Source organism: Corvus kubaryi, unplaced genomic scaffold, assembly GCF_017639235.1.
Source record: "Corvus kubaryi isolate FWS band 111438036 unplaced genomic scaffold, C.kubaryi_AGA036_p1.0 37341, whole genome shotgun sequence".
In the NCBI taxonomy this organism is placed as follows: domain Eukaryota; kingdom Metazoa; phylum Chordata; class Aves; order Passeriformes; family Corvidae; genus Corvus; species Corvus kubaryi.
This window is the reverse complement of record NW_024581112.1, coordinates 1,180,273-1,203,658: the sequence shown is the minus strand read 5'-3', so window position 1 is coordinate 1,203,658 and position 23,386 is coordinate 1,180,273. Positions and strand designations below refer to the sequence as shown.

Sequence of the window (23,386 nt, the reverse complement as noted above, 5' to 3'; positions counted from 1 at the left end):
CACATGCCGATGGAGCAAGTGTGAAAACTTCCATTATTCACAAACCAAGTTTAACACTCAGAAGGGGCGTCTCTCCTATTGCACTAACAGCCCTGCCAGGACTGTCTTCAAACCACACTCTGGGACTTTTCCTTGGGACACCAAAACTCTCAAAACCAGACAGCTACTTGGCAGGTTCCCCGTTACAGTTCCACCCCCTCCTCTTCCCCCACAGTCCATCCCACACTCACAGGTACAAATGATGAGCTCATTTCATCTTGCCCACTTTCTTCAAAATTTTCTGCTTAACACCCACTTATCTGCTGGGCACCAACTTTTGCTTTACTGATGTCATCTTTATTAAAAAAAAAAACCACAAACCAACCCAGTTAGGCTGCTAAAATGCAGCACTTCATTCTGCGGTACATAGGGCTTCTGGTGATAGCTCATCATCAGGGACTCGAGGCAACTTCATTTACCCTCTGCTAAAATGAACTATTTACAAAGCAGAGGCAGCAAACCACAGGTACTCAGCTCCTGCCTCTCGGAGCCCAGTATATTAACACACACAAACAACCACAGACAAAGAACCACACAAGACTGTGAAGTGCAACAGTTGAGAAGAGGCTATTCCCAAACCCCTGCCTTCCAGGATGATAAGTCTGGGCAGAGAAGCAGGGTGCACACCAAGTTATAGGGTTACCTCTTAAATTACTCTGGGGTGCATTGCCAGAACTCCTAAAGCTAACCCCAAAGCAGGGAGGTAAGATGAACGGGCAGTGTGTTTAGCTTACCAGTCTTTCCTGCATTGCAATGCAACTATTTGCTCCATTCTGGTTTATCAGATGCTAAATGTGCAACCTGAAAGGGCATGTTTGGTTTTGTGGGGATCTTTTGTCTTCCTTTTCTTCCTTCTAGAGGCAGTGAGACACTGGAAGGGGAAACCTTTTCCTCTTCCAACAGAAACTTAGCCATTTGTTGATACATCGGCTATTTTTTTATAGTGCAAAGATTAACCAAAACCCTTTAAGCCTCAAAGGATTAAATCTCCCTTTGTTTTTCAAATGAAGATTTCTTTATTACTAAACCTGGTTGGCAATAGTCCATTTAAATGACTTTTAGAAAGTGTCATGCTGAAACTGAAACTTTTTGGGGAAACACACCAGTAGTCAAGAGAGGCTCCGCTGGCTACCAAAAAGCTGAGTGAAGAAGGGAAGGAGGAGGAGGACAGAGAAGCACCCCCACAGCCCTAAGTTGTGCAGTGGCTGAGGACATTCGCCCAAGACATCATCACAAGGTTCAGCCTCCTGAATTGTCTGATTTGGGCCAGACAACCTTACACTCACCCTCAGAAATTATGAGTGCATGCTGCAGTCTGTTTGGCCACTGGCTGCCCAAGAGTGGGGCTGCATATCAGTGTTACAGTTTTATGTGCATACACTCATTTTGTACGTAGGCTTAAACTGGTGTTTTTCTACATCCTAAGCAAATAGTTTTATTATGGGCTTTTCTCTCTTCTGCAGGAATATGATGGACAATTTTTCTTTCTAAAATGTGGGTGTTTTGGACTCAGTTGCCCTAGAGAGCTGGGGGGGGGAGGGGGGAAGTAGGGGGAGGGGAAATGAATTTTAATCTTTACCTTGATGGTACCTGGCAGATAGCTGCAGGTCTGTGCTGAGGAAAGAGGAAGAAAACACATGTGAGTGTCATTCTCTGGTGTAGCAGCACAAGACAAGGACTTTTGTCAGCACAGGATTTACTCAGCTACAGACTGAGCATAGGCTGTGCAAAAGGATGAACTTGTGTGACAACAGTAGGGGAAAGGGTTGAACCTCTGAGAGCTAAGTAATTCTGGTGGCTTTTCGAGATTAATCTTTTCTCTAGTTTATACACACTTGTGTCACACAGAACTGCTCACTGACCTTAATTAAACCTAGATGTGCAATCTTGCGTTTTTCTTTTTGTTTTGTTTTTTGTTTCATTTAATTAACTGAAATCAGTTTTACATGTCTGTCTTAGAAATGAAAGTTCTTCCTTGCTTTCTGACTGTATTTTAGCTGTATGACCAGCGCAGCCTTAATTCTGCCTGGGATTGTTGGCTGGGTGCTGGGCACAGAGGCACCATGTGATGTGCCACATGCGATGGGTGTCTGTGTGCATACGTTTGGCAAGTCTGAAGCTTTTCTGCAAATTTGTCTCTCTGTGCCATAAACATCTCAGTGGTAGAGGTCTGTCATTTTACATCCTGCTTTCTCCAAGCCTTATCTTTATCAGTCTGGCTGGCCCCTGTTATGAGGTGGATTGAACAGATTTCTCCTGTAAAATTTCAGAGCTGAACTTTCACTTTTGCTTAAGATAACAGGGCTTCTTAAGCATACTTATTTGCAACCTGTCAGGAGAGACGTCAGTCTCTCAATATTGCATTAAAGCTGCCATCTTAGAGAATTTATGGTGTTTTCAAACATTATTGTGCTTCCTTAACACTGCCACGAAATTGCCAATGTACATGACTAACAAGAAGAGGGTTTTTCCTAATACTGCAACTTGTGAAAGTGGTAAAAGTATTATACCTCTGCTACATGAATGGCTTTACCCACAAGAGGTAAAAGGCAGCAGCCTGAATCTAAACCAAGACCTCCTGATTCATGTGAGCACATGTGATCCTGGCTGTCACAGTCTCCCCTATTTGCATATTCAATATGTGGAAACTCTTTGGTTAGGAGAACACCTCATACTGACATCTCCTTAGAGAAAGTCCTAAACAGTGCTTGTGTATGAGGAACGGGGGCTAGTGTGTGAGCAAATGTAGGCTGTGCTGTGCTGGCCCACTTGCTCCAGCAGCCCTCCACCTCATTTGCCGGGGAGGAAGCAGGGGCACAGCAGAGGTTCCCCCACTGTGGTTCAAGTGCTTGCAAGCCTGTGGGTCTGGCTGTAGCATACAAGGGCCAAGTGCCCCATGGCAGGAGGCAGCTGCAAGCCAGTGGCTGAGGCACCTCCACAGCTGGAGGGGATGGCTGCCCCCTCTTGCTGCCTTCTCCGGAGACAAAAAAGACCAAAGAGCCCCCAAGCAATCCAGCACAGTGGGGCATCAGAGGGCAGGTATATTTCCCACCCAATGCAAGGAGGTTTCCCTCCCCTGGGATGCAAAATGCCTTGCCGTGGCTGCTGCCCATGGCTGTGCCTGCCAGCTGCCTCTGCAGCGATGCAGAGGACTCCCCCATGTCCCCATTCACGCCATGCCACACCACACCCGAGGGGCTCAAGCAGCTTCTTTACTTACTTTGCTTGTGGGAGTATCTTTTTCTCTGGATGGGGATGGGCGCTTTCCACCTAGGGCATGGAAATAAGGGTGAGCAGGCAGATCAGGGGCTTCATGGTCCTCACTTCCTGCTGCCAACTGTGGGCACATGTAAACCCTTAGGGAGATGCCTTCTCCAGCTTTTTGGACAAGGCACTTTATGCAGCTTCTCTGCTGCTCTTCTCTCCAAGAGGCAGCCTCTGGCAGGCACCCAGCCCTGCTCTGGGGGTTGCAGAAGCAGGGGCTGCCACAGGGCACAAATCAAAGGTCGAGGGATAGAGGGCAGGTGGCAGCTGTTGGCAGGTGTTACAGCATTTAGCTGATCCTGGGAAGCACCCTAGGAACCCTGGCAGTACAGCAGCAAAGTTTGTGGACTGGAGGAGCAATCAGCCTTTCTGGGCTTGTTCATATTAAAGAGCTCTAGGTGGGTGAGTCAGCAGTAAATATTGGGAAGAGATAGGAAAGAACCAGTCTCATGCTCCCACAAATGATCTCCATCAATCTGACCTCTAGCATGTCTTGGGAAAAAGCAAAAGGAAGAAAAATGTAGCAACAGTGTGAAAGAAAGTGCAAACACATGAGGGTGAGTGCAAAGCTATCAGATCTGATCTCTAGCACTTGAAGTAATCCTTGCTGGTTCAATCAGAAGACTATACTTGCAGGTTTAAGGACTGAAATCATTTGGCAAATTTAAGAGCCTTTACATTGTGTTCAGTTGCTCTCAGCAAGTTTCTTGGTAATAAGAGCTTTCTGGGGCATGCACTGTTGCTTATAGTTTACAATTTTGTGGTTGTAAAAGGCTGGTAAGTAACAAACATTTTGCAGTGTAGCATTAATATTTATATGCTAGATTTATATATATAATAAAAATGTGCTAAGGGATATAAAGCTGCCAAGTCATATGAATTTAGGAATTACACACAACTTGCTGGTGGAGGTACATTATGAATCAGTTTCTAATTGTTCATTTGCTTTTTTTTTTTCTTTCCCAGGACTGAGGTAAACAGGTAATGCCACCATTCTTTTTTGCTGTTGATACTTTCCTTGCTCAATTTCCTTGCTCTTAGGTCTCATTTCTTTTATAAACTACCTAACTTCCTCAACTCACCTGGAATAATTTCTTTCTGCAGATGTCCCTGATGCTCTTACAAGAGTAGCAGAAAGTTTTGCAAATATTAGTGAACTTCCCAATTTTCTGTTTAGTGGGAGAACATAGATAGCTTTCATTACAGCTGGGCATAAAAATAAAGCTGTAATACTACCTCATTCCAGGCTGCCTACCTGGTTTTCTTTTAATTATAAATAGAGTTTTGCCTATAGTGGATATAAAATCCTCTAGCTTAGTTGGAGATGCCAGTGTGACAATTTCATACAATTCAATAGAAGTCCTATGAGCTACATTTAAAATAAAATATGTATATGTATTTATAATACACATAACTAACATTAGGAGTCTGTTGTAGCTGTCAGATATTGTGAGTTTGATATAAGTATTTTTGTTTCCTGATGTCTATTTATTCCACTTTTTCTTGTTTATATTCAGTTGGCTTCTGATTTTTTAGTCCCGTGCTCAGATGAAAAGGCTGCTGGGTTTGCTCTTCCCCAGGACTGTCAAAAGATAAATACCATATGTTCCTATAGCAAATTAGATGTGTAAGCTGATGCATAACTCTTAGATAGATTCTTATTTAGTCAATCATGTGTAATCCTGCAGGAATATGCATCGCATGGTCTGAGAATTGAAAGCCTTTCTCAGCATCTGCATTCATGCTACAGACATGCTGACTCTTTGAGGCAGGTCCCCAGCAGTCAGAGAAAGGGAGTCCAGCTTGCCTATGGGTGCAGAGGGGTTCTGAAGGGTTGGCATTTATTGGGTTGAAGTTTTTTGAGGCAATTATAAGTTTATTATTAAAAATGCTCGGAAATAGTTCTGGCCAGCAGTCATGAAAGAGGACAAATGTGACTCTCATGAAAATTAGAAAAAAGACAGATTTCCTTTTCTTTCTCTCCACAGTTTCACTTAGCTCTTTGCAGAGAAGCTTCATGAACCATGTTACAGGCTACAGAGGCTGTCATGCTCGGGAAGTGGTCAAACCAAATATAGAAATGCCTCTAAAAAGCAAACACTCCAAACAGAGGGGTGAAATGGCAGACCTGGGGATGTATAGGAAGAAGGAAAGAGTCAAGAAATTAATTACAGAGGAAGCAGCAGAGTTTACAGATAAATGGTAGGGTCTGCAACATTTTCTCCCAGCACCTGCTGTTAAGAGCTCAAGTTTGTCTTAGGTCTGCTTTGCACACCTGAAACTAAGGTTGCCTTCAGTCTGAATTTACTTCAACCCAGCTGCCAAAGGGCCAAGAGACAGGGCAGTGGATACCCCTGTCTGTCCCTGAATGGGGACTTCCTGGGCAGATGCTGCTGGTAAGGTCTCACAGACACCCACAGAGCCACCTTAATAAGGGGTGATGCCAGCCTCACCTGCTTCCAGAAATATGAAGCTCCTCTGACTTGCATTGGGGCATGACAGCATCAGCCTTCAGGAGGGAGGGCTTCAGTGGGGACCTGCTGCAGCTGTTGTCTCCATCTAACTTGGTGTCCCACAACAAGAGGTTGCTGGTCTAGAAATAGCTGGACCTTCCTCCAAAAATATCCAGTTCTTACCTGACTCCTTAAACCCACCACCTCTGACATCAAACTGCCAAACTCTCAAAAACCCCCACATCCAACCAAGTAAAAAGCACCATCCTTGCTCCGTGGCTGGCTGCTTGGCAAAGAAAACCCCATCACTTCAGTACATTTTAATTGCTGCCACCCCTGTAATTGACTCTGGGCCCTCCTCCCTTGGACTCCGCCAGACATTGGCTGGTCCTCACCTACATGTGGGATAATTCATCTGAAGCTGGTGAACTTTGCCTGCCTGTCTCACTGGAGTGATAATTTTGGGATATTTCATCCAAATGGCTGCCAATTTTCTCACTTCCCTACCTATAGGTGCCCATCTACTTCGATTTTTTTTCAGATCTACTTAAAGTTACTCAGGAGAGATGCTGACAGCTGGATGATGAAACTGCATGAGCCTCATTCCTTAGGAATTGTATGTGGATGGGCTGCCTGTTACGAGATACTTACAAACTTTCTGTTGTAACCTGAGCTTTCCCTTTGGCCTGACTCTGAGCTGGCCCTGTGCTGTGGAGCAGAGGAGCCTTTCCAAGCTGACCCTCAGTCTCTGCCTCTCACACTGCTTGGAGAGCGGTGGTAACCAGGACTGGACCTTTGAAGCACCAGAGTTTTGCAAGGATGCTGAGTCACTGCATAAGAATGACTTCTTCTCTGGAAAAAAAAAACCAAAACCAAACCAAAAGCTCCAACCTCGTCATTTCTCCATCCCTCTGAACTTCTGCAAGGTCTATGATTTTTCTGAAAGACATGGCTTTGTCAGCAGTGGGGCAGCTATGACTGAGGAGGCATGTGCCATGCAAAAATCACCCCAAGCTGGCCCGGCTCATCAACAGCAGCTTGGGTGAGATGAATTGCAGTTGCTCTCTGCCATGCAAGGGCAGCTGGTCGATGCTCTCCCTGAATGACTTCTCCTGGCAGTGGTTTGTTAGAGTTTTTGAAAGTGAGGAAAACAGGGTAGGGAGCTACATGAGCACAGACTGGGGCACAGCACCACACCAGTTATGTCTTTTATGGCAGTGGCTCCTCCCCTCTGATAGGGGATACAGGTTTCACAGCCCCACCAAGCTAGCAGGAAAAATCTGCTTTACAAAAACTTTATAAAGATTCTTATAAAGAATTCTGTTCTTATTCCTGCTGCTAAAAAGCAGTCAGGAATTATTTCAAAAGCAATGCAGATCCCACATGTAAGGGTGACAAGACCACTTAAAGAAGTGGGGATTCAGCAAGCTTGGGAGCTGAGAGCCTGGACCTGAGACCCTTAAGGCACACGAGCTCATCCCTGCTCCTTGCTGCCACAGGCAAGGACCCACCAGTCTCACATGGATTTTGTTTGCCTTGACTCAAACTGCTTCTGAGAGCAAGGCTTTGTGCTTTGAGAATTTCTGCCCTTTTCTTCAAGGCCATGTAATGTGGTCACAACTTAGACATCTGGCCACGGATCTGCAGAGATGTGAGAGATGCGTGCTCTTTGGAAACAAGAGGAACATTCAATTTTGTCAATGGAGTGCCTCATCTGAGTTCCTTAAGACCATGTAAGCAGTCAGCGTACAGTACTCAGAGGTTGCATGACCTTTTCTTTGACCTACCAAGAAGACAATGGAAAAGAAAGGGAATTTTCCACCTGTCCTAGGTGGTTCTTGTTGAGCATCCTCCTCTGTCTTTGTAGTTCCTTAGGAGAGAATCTATTCCTAACCACTGTTGTACGTAACTATAGGACACTCACATATCTTGTGTACAGCAATTAAATATGTTGTACAATTTAGTTTATTTCTATATGGCATATATAAAAGCTTGTCTTTTTGAGACAGGGTACTAACAGATAGGAGATACGAAGATGAATCTCCTCTAAGTGTAGTTTTCCTGCCTGGAAACTTGGAGTGGATGGCAAGTATTTTCTGTTCCTTCTGTTCCTCACCAGGATGAACTCCCTTCCTCCCTTCGGCAGACTCTCTGTGCTGGGAGCTTACAGATGACATCACCTCTCTAAACATCATCCTGAGGCAATACTCTTTGACATATTAAGAACTATATTGTTCATCTTAATTTGCTTGCTAAATTATGTTTTGTTAATCAAGAAGCTCCTCATGGTGCCTCGCATGATCCCTTGAGGCTGATTCATTGCAGGTATTATGTGTTTTGGAATCACTCCCTTAATCCTCTTGTTTAGTAATTAAATACAAAATGGTATTGGACCTCCCTTATTTTTGGTAGGCAGTTTCTCATCCTTCCACTGTATCCCTGCACCTTTGGGTAGCCAATTTTAGTGTGGTTTCTTTGCTGCCTGAATTGGTTTTTGTACTTTCTGTGTTACAGAATGAAACTCAGTGATCAAAGCAGCTCATTATCTCTCATTATCACTCCATTAGTCCTTTTGTTTTGTAATTAAATATAAAATGGTATTGGACCTACCTTATTCTTGGTGGGCAGTTTCCCATCCTTCCACTGGATTTCTGTACCCTTTGGTAGCCAGTTTTGGTGGGGTTTCCTTGCTGGCTGAATTGTTTTCTTTAGTGGCTGTGTTACAGAATGAAACTCAGTGACCAAAGCAGCTGGTTATCTCACTGTAAGGGTATGCAGCACTCAGATCTTGTGCACCTAAAAAAACCAAAAACCACCCCAAAGCCTCCACTGCAGGCAAACATTAACAAGTGGGGGTGGGAGAGGAAGAGAGTGGAATGGATGAGTGATGCAGCTTCCTGGGGTGCTGGGGTGAGCTGGTGGCCTCCACAAAGTGACTAATGTGTTGCAGAATGGACTCCCACTAGGTTCTGTAGTCTGAAATAGCAACTTTGGGTGCTTTTGGCAAGAGGAAACCACATGCATAGCCATCTAGCTCTTCTGAGAAATGCTGTGACAAACTGAATTGTAAAAACCAAACACTTCAAACCACAAGGAAGCACCGTCTTTGCTACCGAAGTTTTCCAGTGCAGTTGTTTTGTGCTTCTTCACCTCCTTTTTGTCCTTTTTAAAAAAATTGTTATACTTTTATCCCTTTTTCTTTTTCCTGAGCTACAAGGAAGAAGAAAAATAGAAGAACCAGAAATACAATTTGCAGGGCTAGTTGGCTGGGGAGGAATCAAGTTTTAGTTGACACATTGTAATTGCAGTACATTGCCAGAAAAGAAAAATAAAATCTCTGTAAGACTTCAGGTGTCTGCAGCAACTTCATCAAACCTCAGAGGCAGGAAGTGTCAGGCAGTTAACAGGACACTTTAAGAACACGTACTGGGAGCATGTGGTTTTGCAGATAGAGGTACACCACCATGAGCTATGTCTCCAAAAAGTAGCCCCCTCCTTTGAATCTGGTGTTGCACTTCGCTAGGCAGTCCAACACCAGATTTCAGCAATGGAAGCTGTAACTTGCAGCTGACAGCAGTGTGTTAGCAGAGGGAGGGAGTCCAGTTTGGGGAGAGATCACAGATCACATACTTCCAATTCAAACATTACAAGGATAAACAGCTGTGACTGTGTACAAACTACCCTTAAGTCCTCTGACCTGAAACTTGTGCGCAAACACAACAATTTGTCTGTAATCCTGCCTAAATGAGCACCACCTGGTCCTGCAGCATCCCTTGGCTTTGAACTGCCACAGCCTGCCCTGGTGCAATGGCAGAGGCTGGAGCAAATGTTGGTTGATGCAGCTACTGTCTTTACCTCAGTGTACTGCAGCTCTCCAAACTCAACTGAGATGTAGAGTGATTTGCCATATGCAGGCACTACTTAAACATGTTATAAAGTTCCAGGCCCGTTCAATTGCATTCGACAAGCTGCTTCCCAACAGTGCTACCTACAACTAGAGCTGAGGAGCCAGAGTCACTGCAATTCAGAAGTGGATGAAACCCTCTCCACCTGTTTTGTTTTCTTTACGGGCAATACCTTGAGAGGTGGCACTGAATCCCTCTGACAAGGTAGGCAACTGTCCAGTTGTTAACCTGGGTTTGGATGGTTATAAAAACAGTGGTTTAGGCTGGTGGTTGACAAACCGATGTTTTAGACTACATTTGTGCCTGAGTGACTGTCCCTGGCAATGTTTTCTGGAAGTTCAACTATGTGAATTACTAATTTCATTAGTCACTCAGTCTGTGGGGAAATGCTGGCATTTTGTGACTGTGCAATTCTTGTATGTCCTTTTTTTCATTTACTCAGAACTGAAGAGAACATCCTGGTGAAACAGAAAGGAAGAAAATAATACAAATCACTGTGCTTTCGAAGCAGTAGTTGCACAACTACTTCTGCCTAATTTATCCCCAAGCTTTCACTGTTTTTGGAATGTGGCTGAACCTTAGGCACGGTGTGCAGTTCTCAGAAATGAGGACATTGTGCAACTGAAGCAGAAGAGCATGGGATCTGACTGACAAGGAAGGAGAAGGTCTGTAATCCACCAAAAGTCTATGCAAAGATGAACAGTGCAGGAATACATACACTTAAAGAGACACTCAACATTTTTAAATAAGTGGCTGGTTTAATGGATCTCTCATTATGAATAAAATGTTATGTTTAAAGTAGTTAATCAACTGCTGCTGTTGTCTGGTCCCTGGAGAAAGGGGAGTGGTCCGACAGATGCTGCAGCAGTTGGATGCACATGCAAGCACCGACACATGAAGGCCATTAGGGAGGTCCCTGCATGCTCAGGTTCCCTGTGGCACCTGGAGCTGTCAGGAGAAAGGCAGAGCTTGGAAGGAGCAGACCGCATACATGGCTCTTTCTCATCAGGGATGCTGTAACAAATTAAAGCCAACAAATTTCTCCCACCGGCATAGCCATCTCTGTCCTTTGCTAAGACTGAAATTTTGCTCTTCATTGAAAAGTGTTTCCTCTAGCAGCACACAGTTTTTAAGGGTTCTGGAAGATTAGAGTGTTTCCGAGAGAAAATAAGTTGGTTAAATCTGACAAGAATATTTCCTACACACATTTCCTACAGAATTGGGACTGCAATTCTTTTTAAAATCAAGTGTAGTTCATTTTGTGATCGCTAAGTGGCAATCTCACATTTTGATCAGGCCAGAATGCCCTTCCAGAAATTTTGCAGGAAAGTGCAACTATGAAAATAACTCAAGGAAAGGAAAATGAGATACCTCAAAGGAAAAACACAATAGTATGAAGCAATTGCATTTTGTAGACTTGTGGGAATGAATTCTTGAACCTACTCAAAAGCACATCCAAAATGTTTCTTTAGAGGAATACTGATACCTGAGCTGTTTCTGTTTTCAGATTAGTTAGCACCAAGTAGAGAAGGAGCCATAAATGTGAAAGCATGTTTGAGAATTTTTTGTGTCACTTTATGATTTGGGCCCACAGGCTTGCAATCGATTTGCATAATTCAAGGCTAGTCTGTGCAGCCATTCAGCTGAGAGAAAACATTTTATTTGCAATCACAGTCATTTGGAGTAGTAAGAATTTGCAAAAATGTAAGCCACCTCATCAGAAATCAGAAACATGAAACACAATTTACCAGTAGAAGTTTGATTAGCAAATGAGGTCTCACAGTCTGGCTGCTGCACTGGGCCATAAGTGAGCCACCTGTGGCAGAGGGTTTGGCTGGTTTCAGCAGTGTGATCACAACCCACACAAAAACGGGAACACAGGCATAACAATGACAAAGCAAAAAGGCACAATGACTCAAACAAGTTGTGTGACCTATTTTTATGTCATCTCAGGTGACAGTAGAGGGGAAAGGGTGTGTTTGTGGAAGGGCAACCCTGTCTTTCCCAGGGACAGGGCTGGGGAAGGATCATGGACCTGTGGAGATGGTGGGAACCTCAACGGAGGAGAGGCGAGACCAAGGCTCTGCTCTTTCCCTGAGGCCCTGAGTCCTCCTCTTGGCTTGCTTTGGTCTCCTTAATCTAGAAAAAGAGTTACGTTACAGAAGCCTCAGCAGCTCCTGGGTCTTCACTGATTCACACAAAGGGTGCAGACCCCTAACTGAGTCCTCTGAGTTATATGTAGGGACATTTGAACTACTCATTGCAGCATGGCCTTTCCTGGAGCTCAGGTCAGGGCCAGGGTGGCCTTTCCTCCTGCAACCCACAGACACTGGGTGCTGAGCCAGTTTAGAAATCTGTGCTTGTGTTTGGGCACTTATGAAAACCCAACCTTATGGACAAAGTGCTTGTGAAAAAAACAGCACCCCTATGTGCTTAGCAGCACAGTTGGGAAAACCTGAGTTTCTGGCTCTGACATTTGTTGTTATATCCCCTAAAAGTCATAGAGGCTGGAGGTTTTTACAAGCTTCGATTTACTGTAGCTGCATGGAGGGAATGTCCCGAGAGTAAGAGCAAAGCATATAAAAAAGGGGAAGTGGCGCTCAGTGGATCAGTCGCTCGTCTCACTGAGCACACAGCTAAGATGATGATGGTCACTTGCCTGCTCCTCTCCAGCATCTGGACCGTTGCTCCAGGTAACTCCCTTGTCTGTCTGGGTGTCTGTGTCATTATCCTAACAGCATTAGGGACCTCAGTGCCAGCCTCATTCTGTGCTGCTGGGTGCTGCCATCCCCACCTTGCACCCTCCTGGGGCAAGCCCATTGGTGACACGGTACTTGTGGCACTGTGCTACTTACCTGGGCCTTTGGACGTGTCACTGCTGATTGTGTTGGCAGCATCCACTTCTTAATTTACCACCAGTGTTTTTATAAGTTAAAGAGAGATGTATAAATTGGTTGCAATGGGCAAACTATAAAGCAGGCAAACTGTGCTTGTGGGTATCTGCTCAGGCCATCAAAAGCATGGGTGTATTACACTGGTTTTGTACTTAAAAGTCATGTAGAAAAGGCTGAATTAGTTTCAAACTAGTTCCCATGATCATGGTTTGTAGTCTGCCTATGGCACTGCTGAGATCTGGAAAGCAAAGTGACTGGTACATCTTGGCAACTGGCTTCTTGGTCTTTGGTGGAAATCTGCCTGGCCACAGTCACAGCCAGAATCTCAGAGCACTTTGTCGAGTGGGTTAACCTAGTGTACCTCTGGGGACTGCAGACAACTTCACTCCTCCTTAAAGTCTGCAAAGATGTTTCCCTTTCTTGTAAATTGAATTATGTTTTCAGTGCTGCAACTGTTACTGTTGGTATCTCCCTTCCCATGCTGACATGCACAAATAAACTTTGAAAACTGTTATCCCAAGAGAACTGTGGAGCTGAGCTGTCAGCTTCACCTTGCCTGTAGCCTTAACAATTTTTTCATGTCTACAAACTGGAAGAGGAGACCAATTGTTTTCTTCTTTTCTCTGGAGACTTTTAATACCACGGCATTTATGCTGTGAAAGTTTTCTGCTTCAGGGCTTTCAGTAGGGTCTCTTCTGCAGCTGCTTCTCAGCAGCATGACTTCTATGCTAAGAGGACAGAAGTATTTGGCCTCAGGTCCTCCCTACCTTGCTTTTTCCTTCTGGTTTTCTGTTCTTTGCCATTCTCTGACAAGTGTGAATACACAGTGTATAGTGGGGCACGTAATAATTTTTAGCAGTTTTACTGATTTGCTTCACTCCATGCCACTGGAGGGCTAAGAGGATGGTATTGGGCCAACAGCTGTTTGGTCATTAGCATGGCTGGAAGTTTAGGGAACCTCTCTGTGGGTACCCGTGGGATAGCAGTCCTAGTAGACAAATCAGTGGCTCCCAACACCAGAGCTGCCTTTCTCAGTGGTGCTCTCTGCAGCACAGGTATCAGGCTGGCAAGATACTTGGTATGAGAGTGGCAAGTCCATTGAAACTCTCTAGGTATTCTTTCATGCCACATTTTCAATTTTTCGCTGGATGGAGGGATAGAGAAATCCTCCAGAGTTGCTCTGTTTAGAAATGAAGGTAAGGGGCTGCGGGAGCGTCGGCTGGGGTTGGGCTGCAGAAGAGTGTGAGAAATGCTGAGTGTGGCACCTGCTTCTCCCCCAGCCTCTGTGCAGGTGATGAACAGAAAGGTCCAGTCAGTCCAGGCAGGAGGAAATGTTACGTTTTCATGCCGGTCAGTCACGAAAGAAGATGTGATACAGGTGACCTGGCAGAAGGAGACAGATGGGGCTGAAGACAACATAGCAACTTACAGTACGATGAACGGCCAAAAGATAGCCAAGGCCTATGTCAGCCATGTGAGCTTTGCCCACAGCGAGTTACAAGCTTCGGCCATCTCCCTTCATGGAGTCACCCTCCAAGATGAAGGATGCTACAAATGCATCTTCAACACATTTCCCTCGGGGGCTGTCACCGGCAGGATGTGTCTCAAGGTTTATGGTAAGGCACTGTAATTGTGTACGGGCACTCATCTGAGGATTGAATCATTTTTCCTGTGAAAAACCTTCCCTAACATTGCTACACTGATGCAGGAAAAATGGTTCAGCTTTTTCCCTGGCTCTCTCCCTCTCTGGTTTTACCTCTGATGGGAAACCAGCATTCAACAGTTCTTTAATTTTCTTCCCTTTCAAGTCAGCAACAGTGAGATTTAAAACTGACGTGTAACCCATGACTTCCTCCAAGTTTCCCTGGTCCTGTGCTGTGCTGACAGCTGCCTGGCCACAGCCACGAACCCCGTGTCCCTCTGCTTCCTTTCACTGCTTCTCTCACCTCCTAATCCTGGAAATCAGGCAATTTTTAGCTTGCTCTGCATTTGGTTTTAAAAAAACTGCAAAGTATTCAAAAGGCAAAGAGGCACATGTACGACCAGAATAGCTGGAAGCTCATTTTGAAGCTAGAGTAAAAATAACAGTAGTTGGGCTGGGGTCAGGAAAAGGATGCAAAAAAAAAAAAAAGAAGGCTGAAATACTGTACAGCTTGTGGGATTTGACACATGAATATCTTAAGCAGGTCAGCATCAACTAGCTTAAAGAAGAGAGCTGAAACGAATCATGAGTCAAGATGGTAATATTTGTCACCTCCATATGAAATAATCAACTAGCAAGTGCAACCTGAAATAAAGACAAATGAGGAAGTCAAAGAACCAAGAGTGATAAGCTGCTTATCTCTTGAGGAAAGCTGCTGGGTTGTGTCCAGCTGAGAAAGCTGAGACATTAAAAATGCTCTGAAGACACCCTGTTGGCTCCTGGCTTTCTCATGCATGAGACTGCTGTGGGGACATCGGCCAAAGATCATATCCCATGTGGAGAGTGTCATTGTCTGTGACCTTTCACTGGTGATATGACCCCTGCAGAGTATTTTGTTTAACCCTAGTACCTTCTGCTGACAAGGACACAGACACATATGTCCACACACATGTCTCTGGAGTCCTGTGTGTGGAGAAAGGAAGCTCCTAACTTACAGGGGAAAGGAGGTGGTGGTGGAAAATACAAGGGAAAATCAAGTCTGGAACAAAAGTTCTTTTTCCCCTCTTCTGGGAAAACTCCTAGGACAGAAAAGAGAGATTAGGAGAAATTCATGCAGTATTTCATATATCAAGAGGAAAGTTCCTAAAGAAACCCAGTTCTGAGTCAGTCAGAGGGTAAACACTGATTATATATTACAGGAAAAACATGGAAATGCCTTGCAGAGGGATCCCATTCTTTTTTATCATGTAAATCTAAACACAGAGATTTCTTTTGATTTTTTGGTTTGGTTTGGTTTTTTTTACCCAAGTAGGGGAATTCCTTCCCAAAACCACCAAACTTGTGGCTATGGTTCATCCTTCACCAGAGCACTACTTCTAAAAAAAAAAAGGGATGTTTTTCTGCTGCCACACACACTCATGCAAGCATCTCTTCCTGCATCTGATGAAAACACATCAGCTGAGAAGGGCTTAACTTCTCTCATAGGCCTCACAGGCCACTGCCAGAGGCTGCCTCACCAAGGTCATGGTGGCCTCCCTTTAATGTGCCGTATCAAACCTGCCCTCAAGGGTCACCTTGAACAAACTGAGTATTTGGCACTCTGACAGAAGATTTTAGGTCATATATGGTTATTGCATTGAAGTTAATTTATACAATGCTACCTAAAAGCCACAGTCTTGCTCCTTATTGCCCAACTCTTAATGATAGGAACAACTTGTCTGAACAAGCCCAGAGGGTGCCCCATGAGGGAGAGTGAAGCCAGCAGGAATCTCCCAAGGCTCAGAGGTTCAGGGCAAGGTGAGAAAATCAGAGTCACCAGTTGAAAATGAAACGCTGCCATGTCTTTGCCCTCAAGAGGGGACTGCCAGGGAGTTTACGAGCTGGTGATTGCCCGATTACAGCAGCCTTCACAAGTGCGGCTGTTCCGGGAGAGACGGGCACCATCGCCACGTGATGAGGGGAAATGAAACCACGTAAGAACTGGATACAACACTGTGAAAAAAGAAACAGGTATGACTGGAGGGATGTCAGACCTGCCTGGCTGAAAACAGCAAACCCAGGAAGAAGCAGAAATTTCCTACCCTTCAGCAAAATCCATTTTGGAACAGAATAGTTTCAAGCAAGCTTGGTGGGTCTCTTTAAACAGACTGCTCCCTTCCCCCTTTCCCCCCCCCATGGCTGGAAAAAGCTTTCTGTCATCACAAGGCACACTGTGATTCGTACAATCTTTTATCATTCCCTATAACACCACTGCTAAGACTTTAAGCATAAAAAGCATATCATGACCAGATGGTCCCCCTCCAATCACGGAAAGCCATTACAGAAAGTCCCTTTTTCAAATATTTGGGAATGCTGACAGAGATCAAATTTGGGAACATCTGCAATACTGATCTGCAAGAGAGACTAAAGCAAGTACTTGCAAACAACCTCTTATGCAAAGACTTTCACTGGAAACAAATATCTTGATGAAAGGCAAAAGAAGCAGTTAAGTGTATGCATCAAACATAAACAGCCAGCACATACTAGCAAACAGTGTAGAGGGACTTTACTGCAAAAGCAAGCACTTACAGGTTTTGATAGCGCATCTGTTACAGACATTTGCTAGAGAGAAGCTCAGCCCTACAGGATCATTCCTTGGGGTCCATTGTGAGAAGAGAGAGAACTGCTTAGTCAGAAGAAGAGCAGCTGTAGAGTGCCTGTGTCTCTGGCAAGACACTGAGAATTTTTTCTCATCCTCTATGGTAACATCTGTGACTTGTCCCTTTGATTGTTTTTTAATTTTGCAATGTAATATTTGAAGTTAATGCTGTGGGTGGATATGTTATTTTTATGCATCCCGTGAGTGAAAGAAGAAGTTCAGAGATCATTTATTAATTGAAACATAACTTGTTTGTGACACTAGTCTTTTCATACCTGGGAGATTTTGAGAAGTTCCAACTGAAATCCCCCTACACACTTTCCTTGTTTTTCTCAGAGGTTTCAGCAACTCTGTGGGGGTTGAGTTTTTGTCTATGAGTGATGCAAAACAGGAGAAATAGCAGCTTATTTTTTCTAGGCTCACACAACCATAATAAGTGAATGAGGTCAGGCTTGTAAAAAAGTCAAACAAAAAGCAGCAAAATTGTTGATATACAAAGTCTTGGTTCCACCCTCTGGCAGTTATGGCTTGGAGGACACAGACAACCTCTTGAGGTACAACTGGAATTGTGCTAGGAGGTCATAGGTGCCATTATGCATCTGGCACAAGCCTTTTCCCCTTTTCACAGTGCCTGCTACACTTCACAGGCAAATCTTTGTTTACCTCACGAAAGGAAAAAATCACTGTTTTTCCTAAGAAGAATAAAAAGAAGTTTGGTTCACTTGTTTAAAAGCAGAATTGCCAAATGATAGTGGGATGTTTTAGTGTTGGGACAAAAAATAATTTCAGCATAAACATTGCCACTTAGCGCTGTTATTTTTCTTATGTAAGTAGTAATATACACATGGAGTTCTACTGATTATAGTAATGGATACTTTTTTAATCAGAGGGCATTCGTGGTACCCCAGACTTGATTGAAAGTAGAGCTGCCACTGCACTGAAATGGTTAAAAAAAGTAATATTCTCAGAAACAGAGACCTAGAAGTAGAGTGTGGTTTGGACCCCTATTCCATCAGCACATGTACTGAAGTAGAAGGCAGGCTGGTGAGCTGCCACACAGAAAGCCATGGATTGCACTCCCAAATGGAACTGCACGCCTTTGTAGATACTGGCCTGCACAAACTGACCCTACCAAACTGAGCAAAAGCCTGAACTAGACAATCTCCAGAAGTCCCTTCTGACCTAAATTATGGTATGATTTTATGTCAAAGGATAAATAGGTGACTTTTCCACACGGGACCGATGTGTCCTTATGTGTTCAGTTCTCACCTGGAGTTCTATCCAGGTTGAAAGCAGCTTCTTGAACTTCTCCCCTTTATCTATTCCTTGCAAATACAGTTTGTATAAATAGGAATCAACAAGTAGACTTCATGTGAGTGAGTGAGCATGAATGATGCCTGTAGTTCATCCTTCTTCCAGACTAAAATGAAATGTGACAACATCCGCAAATCTTCTGGAGTGAGAGAGTTCAGAAGAGGTGATCTTTAATGAAAGTTTTAAGGGATACTATGATGCACCCAAAACCCAGTACAAGAGGGAACAAAGTTATACAAGCACAAACCCTCCACAGGTGAAATCCCATGGTGTAACCACATACAAATTCACTATTACTGTCTTGCATAAATAAATGCATTTAGTCCTTTGATTTGCAACTCTACACACCTCAAACAGCAGTAAAGATAATCCTGAAGGTAATTTTAAAGGAGAATAATTTTAACTCATTAATGCAGTTCAGCTCTTTCAGAGAGAAAAGGACATATGACTTCACAGTTTCACTACCTTCTGCTTTTAACTCAGCCATAATCGCCACTTCTCAGTTGGGATGTTGCTGCTAGTAACAGAATTGAAACAGATGCTTCGACCATCTTGCCCTTACTTTTGTCTAGCTCTTCACTTCCAGACTGCTGTCCGATCACTTTCATGTTTATTTGTCACTGCTGGGGCTTTGGGAGGGGGGAGGCAAGATTAGATAGCAAGCTTGTCCTCCAAGAAAATTGTAAATATAGATGCTCTTTGCTCAAACATGGGCAGAAACTAATGGACTTTGTCACTTTGTTGTTTACAGCCATCTCAGACCCCAAAGTGGAAACTAAGCTTATACTCAGTCCAGACAAAGCTGAGGACTCTGAGAAAATGGTGGGGATGAGCTGCTCAGCAACAGGGAAACCAGCTCCAAAAATAACCTGGCACCTTCCCAGCATCCTGCAGCAGAAACCAAGGGAGTACCACATAAAGTTCAGCAACCAGACTGTGACTGTCATCAGCAATTTTACCCACACCCACTCCAAAATCCTTCAGGAGTGCCCCATCACCTGTGTGATCCAACACCCTTCTCTAAATGTGACCCTGGTCCTGCCCACAGACAGCCTGGAGCCAGGTCAGTATGTAACTCTGCTCCTGCTCTGAGTGGAGCAGAAACTGCACAACACCTCCTGGGGTTGATCAGAAAACTCCGCAGAGGGTTGGGAGCAGGTGGGGAAGGTACCTGGAAGAGCAGCTGTGGCTGGGCTTGGGAGGGATGGAGGAGGTGCCATGGAACATCCAGATGCCCTGGGCAACTGCACATAATGTCTACTGCTCATCAAGTCCTCTCACCCACCATGGTGTCCGCCAGCCTCTGTCCCTGTGAAGGACTATTTGTGACAGGGTTCCCTGTCATGTAGCGTGACACACTGACAAGACGCTGGGTAGCTCAGAGAGACTGAATTCTGTATGCCTGACCTTAACATCAGACCCCAAGCATAAGTCTGCTGGCAGTGCCACTTGAGTGCATCATGCTGAAATGTGCTCCCAGTGCCCCTATCCACTCCATTTCACCCCAGGGAATAGCCAAGGGATGTTTGAATGGGGTTTTGGGTTAGATTTTTACTTCCTGCACAAACTGAATCCCTGTGCTTTCCCCACAGGTCCAGACAGCAGCATGGTACCGGCCATTGCCATTGCAGTGGGGGTCCTGGTCCCCCTGACCTCCCTTCTCCTTCTCACCTGCCTTCTCTACCCCTGCCTCAGGCACCTACATGGCCCAGAGGGAAACCCAGCCTGGCCATGCTGGGTAGGTCTGCCTTTCCTCAGGGTGCTGCCGGGGTCACCCCCACAGGTCATGGGGCTCAGTACCGTGACCTGGCTCTCCCCAGCCACACCAGGGCTGCCTGCACACTGCCCAAGCCTGGTTGAACCTGGGCTGGAGATGGACACAGGAATTAGCCCCCAGCCAGACAGCTGGGAAGCAGAAACCTGATTCTGCATAGCCAGCCTACAGGTGCCTAAGAGTGCTGGGAGCTAGAAAACATTCACTGTGCCAATGACAAAGCACGCTGCAGCAGAAGCATCACTCTACTACTATATTTATACACAAAACAGTTGTGGAAGCAGTGGCCAGGACCTTGCACCGGTCTTCTGCAGCTCCTAAAATAATCTACTTCAGCACAGCCAATGCAGCTTACAAAGGCAGCAGCTTTGAGGATGTGTGTCAAACAAAATGTGGTCTTGGAGGAAAACCGTGCCTCTCTGAGGGAAGTCCAGGGTCCCACACTGAAGCACGGGCTGAGGCACTGCTGGTTGTCCATGGAGGCTATCCTAGTGCAGGGAGTGCAGGATACAAGCTTGAGGTGGGGGTAAACTGAGTGAAGTGGCATCATTTCAGAGAATCACAGTCCAGTTTTGTGAAGGTTCCTCATCCTCTTTGCAGTGTATGCCTAGCATGTGCACCCTGAATTTTGGTGAAAATCCTGGAGAAAAAGAAGCAGTGGAGGAAATGCAACGTCTTCCAGGGGTGTTATACCTCTAGATCCAAGCTGAAGACTACTGGTGGGATTGCAAGGGGGTTACAGAGAGATGCAAGGACTCATTTGGCAATACAAATATCCAGGATCTTTAGCCTCGCACTTAAAACATCCATATATTTTGAAAAAATAAACACAACAACCTCTCTTTCATCAGGTACTTCCTGCCTGTACCAAGGCCAAGAAGTGCAGGCAGTATGGAGCTGCAGGCAGGTGGGCTCCTGTGGTGTCCCCCAGCCTCAGTGCACCACTGAACACCTGAGAAGCTCCCCACCCTACACATGCAAGAGAGAAACTCTTAAAATGGCACCTCAAGCTTCCAAGGAAACCTCCTGTGACTTTATCCCAGAGAAATACAAAAAAGGACAATTTATAATAGATATTTATTTATTTTGTTACACTATAATATTCTGTTTTGTAAGAAAAAAAATGTAAAGTATTTATTTGAAACGCATGCTGGCTGTGTGGATCCATTTAGTGGAACTTATGCTTTGTATTTTTGGGGGGTTTGAACATTGTTTATTACTTTTTGATATTTTAACATTGCACACTCAAAAGTGATGGGGGATTGTCTGAAACAAGGCAGCATTTTGTAAGGCTGCCTTTGAAAGGGTTGCTGATGGACCAGGAGCTGGGCTGCAGAAAATCCATGGAACAGCCTAGCACACTGCTCTGAACTTCAGGTGTTGAACTTCTTCCCTAAAGGGCACAAGAGATCAGGCCAAGACTGCAGCCAGCCTGAACTTATAACCCAGGTGCCAGGAGCAACAGGCTTCAAGCCAGGAGTCATGAGGGAGTGCCAAGTCTGATTTCCAGCCACTTCTCCTGGAAAGCAATGTAAAAGGCACATAGATGATTCCTTCTTCCCTCATTCTCAGGGCTTTCCACAGTGCCTTGTGTTTCCCACCCAGCATCCCACCCACCTGCAGGAGGAAGCAGGGCAATAAAGGAGTAGTTGCAGGGGTAGTAGGTTGCCCAGTACATTTTGTTTGTGTCCTGGTGTAGTGGCAAGTGAGTGCAGTGGGGAGCAGGAGGCAGGTAGGCCTGAGGAGGTGGGTGCTTTATTTATTTCCTTATGGGCAGATAAATACCAGTGCAGGGCAAGGAGTGTTCTCTATTCTGAAAATGCTTTGTTTATAACCAGTAGGTCAGATCTGAGCTCTGTGAAGTCTTGTAGACTTAGGGAAGAGGAAATGAGCCCACCTGGCTGATGCTGGTCTTGTGGGAAGCCACCAGTGCAGGCTTCCCGGAGCAAATGCATGTAATCTGGTTTTTCCTCATCCATGTATTTCAAACGGGCATCCCACATGACTCACTAAGTTGTGGTCAAAAAGCCAAGTGAACTAAAATGAAAGCAAGTGGGTGAGAATGAGTAAATCTGGTCTCTGCTATCAAATACATTTTTTAGGCCCCCCTAACACTTAGTAATAGCACAGTTGGTGAGTGAGGGGAAAGGGGAACTGGCTGCACCTGTTACAATTGGGGTTTTTTTCTCCTTATCCGCCAACTGTCAAAGGAGGAAGTAATGGTTTGTCCAAACTTTTCCACTATTGCAGCTTCATTTCTTCCTCCATGACGGAAGACGTCAGGGGAGAAGAAGGATTTCCCCTGGGCTTGGGGAGGGCAGGAATGGGAGGAGAGCCCCTGGCACCCTTCTTGAGTAGGCTGTGTGGCCTCAGGCCTTGCCATTCTGCAGAGTCTGCACTTGCAATTTAGAGCAGTTTATTTGAGTTCTAACATGAGGTTTCTGCTAGTGTTTAGACTAAGGTTTTGTTGTTTGGTTTGTTGGGGTTTTTTAATAAAAAAAAGAAACTAAACTCTTGCAGAAACAGGGAGTTTGGACATGGGTAGAGAAAAGGATTTCCTGAGGGAAGAGAGATAGGCACAAGGCCAGTGAGAAATCTATTCAAACCCAGGAAAATGACAGAGATTATCTATTATTGTTTTCTACAAGCTGATCACCTGGAGTGTGGGAAAGCAGGGCTTGGAGTCACAAAAGTATCTGTTTATGTGTGGGACTGTGGTTTCTTTTACTTTTTAGCTGAATGTAGAATTTTTTTAAGCTTTTAGAGGTTTCTGCTTATGAACATGATAGGTCCAGAAGCTGGCTTACAAGAAAAATTCTGTACAAGACTTATTTTTCATTCAGGATATCAGAACGAGAACATGACATCCAGATACAGAACACTTAAAACCAATACATGTACTTACCTTCATGCTATACAAACCCATCTACTAAGATGCAGTGCCATAAAATGCTGAATGCTACTGCTGGGTTTTTGGCTTCACATAGCAATGAAATGAATGCAAGAATACAGACTGTGGATAATTAACAGTCTGATAGCTATGGGGGGAAAAAAGAATATGGAAAAGATACAAACCACCTTTTGTGGAATCAACAAAAGCATGACTGAGGAACTCAGAAGTTTTGACTATGAATGATGAACATCGTAAATGCTGTTATGAGATTTCTTTGTGATTATTTTGTGCTTGTCTGTCCAGTTACTTCTGTTAACAATTTGTAAGCAATTCCTTGGAGGTTATATTTTGAATGGGTTTATACACAGACCGAATATTTGTTTTAATAAATGTGGGATTTTAATAAATGGGTGGGTGTGATCCCCAACATCTTTTGTCTGCTGTGGCCCTGCATGACTGTAGGTGAGGTTGGTGTGGAGCTTGAGAGGAGAAAAAATAAAACTGGTAGGATATTTAAGTGAAATAGACTGCTCCATTTTGCTGCTCCAATACAAGCGATATGAAGCAAGT

The 23,386-nt window shown here is 44.6% G+C and overlaps 2 protein-coding genes across 9 annotated transcripts in view; both read left to right on the top strand.

Moving 5' to 3' along the window:
- CUNH3orf52 (chromosome unknown C3orf52 homolog) overlaps positions 1-10,471 on the top strand; it is a 24,751-nt gene extending 14,280 nt beyond the window's left edge. For 3 of the 6 annotated variants that reach the window (XM_042031530.1, XM_042031528.1, XM_042031529.1), the window contains 2 exons: positions 9,827-9,865; positions 10,104-10,471. In XM_042031530.1, coding sequence (XP_041887464.1) covers positions 9,827-9,861 — 35 coding nt within the window. In that variant the 3' untranslated portion in view covers positions 9,862-9,865; positions 10,104-10,471. Of the gene's footprint in view, positions 1-4,269; positions 4,285-6,297; positions 8,053-9,826; positions 9,866-10,103 lie in introns of those variants that run through there. The other 3 variants (XM_042031534.1, XM_042031533.1, XR_006016621.1) reach the window with 2 other exon arrangements.
- LOC121666232 (OX-2 membrane glycoprotein-like) lies at positions 10,245-23,386 on the top strand. 3 transcript variants are annotated; one of them, XM_042031527.1, is made up of 5 exons: positions 10,556-12,354; positions 13,836-14,171; positions 18,901-19,212; positions 19,742-19,887; positions 20,775-23,386. In XM_042031527.1, the coding sequence occupies exons 1-5, from the start codon at positions 12,303-12,305 to the stop codon at positions 20,877-20,879; spliced, it is 951 nt and encodes a 316-aa protein (XP_041887461.1). In that variant the 5' UTR covers positions 10,556-12,302; the 3' UTR covers positions 20,880-23,386. The 3 variants fall into 3 exon arrangements, with proteins under 3 accessions (XP_041887460.1, XP_041887461.1, XP_041887459.1); XM_042031526.1 differs by lacking the exons at positions 10,556-12,354; positions 20,775-23,386 and adding an exon at positions 10,245-10,326 and having other exon boundaries at positions 19,742-20,751; XM_042031525.1 differs by lacking the exon at positions 20,775-23,386 and having other exon boundaries at positions 19,742-20,751.

What these genes read in the sequence shown, in the direction of transcription:
- LOC121666232 (XM_042031525.1), top strand. Translation starts at nt 12,303, where the DNA reads ATGATGATGGTCACTTGCCTGCTCCTCTCCAGCATCTGGACCGTTGCT. An exon ending in GATGTGTCTCAAGGTTTATG is followed by an intron (nt 14,172 to 18,900) that starts GTAAGGCACTGT and finishes TGTTGTTTACAG; the next exon opens with CCATCTCAGACCCCAAAGTG. An exon ending in CACAGACAGCCTGGAGCCAG is followed by an intron (nt 19,213 to 19,741) that starts GTCAGTATGTAA and finishes CTTTCCCCACAG; the next exon opens with GTCCAGACAGCAGCATGGTA.